Source organism: Colobus angolensis, unplaced genomic scaffold, assembly GCF_000951035.1.
Source record: "Colobus angolensis palliatus isolate OR3802 unplaced genomic scaffold, Cang.pa_1.0 Scaffold415, whole genome shotgun sequence".
NCBI lineage: Eukaryota > Metazoa > Chordata > Mammalia > Primates > Cercopithecidae > Colobus > Colobus angolensis.
Window position 1 is genome coordinate 34,107 of NW_012117544.1, and position 1,951 is coordinate 36,057.

Below are 1,951 nucleotides of genomic sequence, written 5' to 3' on the forward strand. Positions count from 1 at the left end.
GCTGAGGCTGACGGCTGATGTGGGCATTGCTGAGGGTAACCTGTGGCCCAGTGGATGTGGCCAGGTCTACTCAACCTGCACTCACCCAAGTAGGACCCAGGCTGCACGCCCATCTCCAGCCCAGGGCAGCTCCCCTGTAAGCTGGGCGAACTACCGAAGCCAAGAAGGGAGGCGGCTGACAACACCCATGACCCATACAGAGGTGGTGGAAAGGCTGGACTCACCAGTAATACCAAATCCCGGACCAAGCAGAAGCCACCCAAGACCGAGGGGCTCATGCCAGAGCGGTGGCCACAGGTAAGAACCCGGGCCCAGGCTGTGTGTGGTGGGAGTCCTCCCTGTCCCAGGGCTCAGCACAGCAAAGAAAGACCAGTGCTGCATCATCCTGGCCGCCGTCTGTCCCTGTCCCACCTGCACAGTCAGAACAGCCTCCCCCCAGTGAGGATTGTCTCTCCCTGCCCCAACCAGACTGCCCCACTCCGTGGAGTTAGGCTGCTGCTACAGCGTCCTAACGCTGCCCAGCTGGCACTGCCTGTGCTCACCCACACCCCCCAGGCCAGCCTTCCCTGCAGCCTGGGCTTGGCCACCTTGGCCTGATTGAGCACTGAAGCCTCCTGGGCACCCAGCCCCATCACTGCACCTGCTGCTTCCAGCCCCACCCCACCGGCTCAGGGGTTCTTCCCGGCGGCGCAGATCATGAAATCGACATGCACACAAGTCGTCTCAGGGAACTTTTTAATGAAAGTGTTGGCAGTTCTTTTTCCCACGGTGGTATGTAGGTGGCTGAGCTCAGATTGCAGCCGCTAAGACACCAGCCACTTACGAGAGAAAGTCAGGCTGCTTCAAACCCAGGGCCTGAAGCAAAAAAGCATCACTTCTGGTCAGGGAGTCTTGAAGCCATGCCTTGTGGGAGGTCACACTGGCATCTAGGCCTTTGCCTGCATTGCAGAAGTAGAGCCGGGTCCCCTCCTGGAGAACGCTGCGTTCCCCAGCCCCTCACCAGCTTTGCCATCACACAGGCTTTCGAGGCAGGAGGTCGGTAAGACACAGCTCTAGACCCAAAGCGACCATCAGCTCTGGGGCCCTGCAGGAGAGGAGCACTTTTAGAACATGGAAAAGTGTGGTCATCCCATCATTGGACACCACACATCCTACATAAATAGTCATATGGGGGGAGGTTGGGAGGGAACAAAAAATTGGCACAGACACTGATAGATTGGCTTCCAGTCTCAAGGTGACAGATGCACATCATGAGACCAGAGGAGACGGAGACAAGGGCTGGATTTGGCTTTTCTAAGCAACATGTGTTCTTGTGCAGGGCTGGACGGTCGCTGAGACAGAGATGGAAGCCAGGACAGGGGAGCCCACAGGGCCCAGATAGGTACAGAGGGCAGAGGCTCCTGCTGTGTCCTCACCACCCACGAGAGTGACACTGCTTGCAAACAGTGGCTGTGCTTACCTAGCAAGAAAAAAGCAAAACTAAATCCATACCACACACAGACGCAGACAGCCTTCAAGTGGCTGTTTTCTGCTCCCTGCCTCATCAGGTCCACAAGCAGAGAGAAGTGTCAGGTGCACGGCCCCGCTGTCAGGCTCTCTGATGAGTTGTGGGCTCAGCAGGAGCTGCCCATTTGACACACAGGGGAAGCCCACTCCTCCCACCTTGGGAGCAGTCGCCAGACAGAGCCACACTGGGTGCTGGTGTCATCCATGGACCCCACACACTCTGTTGAATTCGATCCTGGTTCCCTCTGGGCAGCTGCATCCTTTCCTCCTGCAGGACCGTCTGGAAACTCGACTGCTCTCCCTTCTCTCCTCTCCCTGCCCCAAACCCCTCTTTCTAAAAGGGGCTATTTCTTGAAAATACTTGGCGGTCTCCACGCTTCTGTTTTCTTTGTGCCAGGTGGTCATGAGGATTTACAAAGAATGCCTGGGCTCCCCCGCAGGTGCC

General features: G+C 57.3%; 1 protein-coding gene across 1 annotated transcript in view; it reads right to left on the reverse strand.

Annotated features, from left to right (window-relative positions):
* Positions 1 to 718: 718 nt before the first annotated feature.
* BCR (breakpoint cluster region) overlaps positions 719 to 1,951 on the reverse strand; it is a 135,063-nt gene continuing 133,830 nt past the window's right edge. The window contains 2 exon segments of the mRNA XM_011956348.1: positions 719 to 894; positions 897 to 1,084. Coding sequence (XP_011811738.1) covers positions 882 to 894; positions 897 to 1,084 — 201 coding nt within the window. The 3' untranslated portion in view covers positions 719 to 881.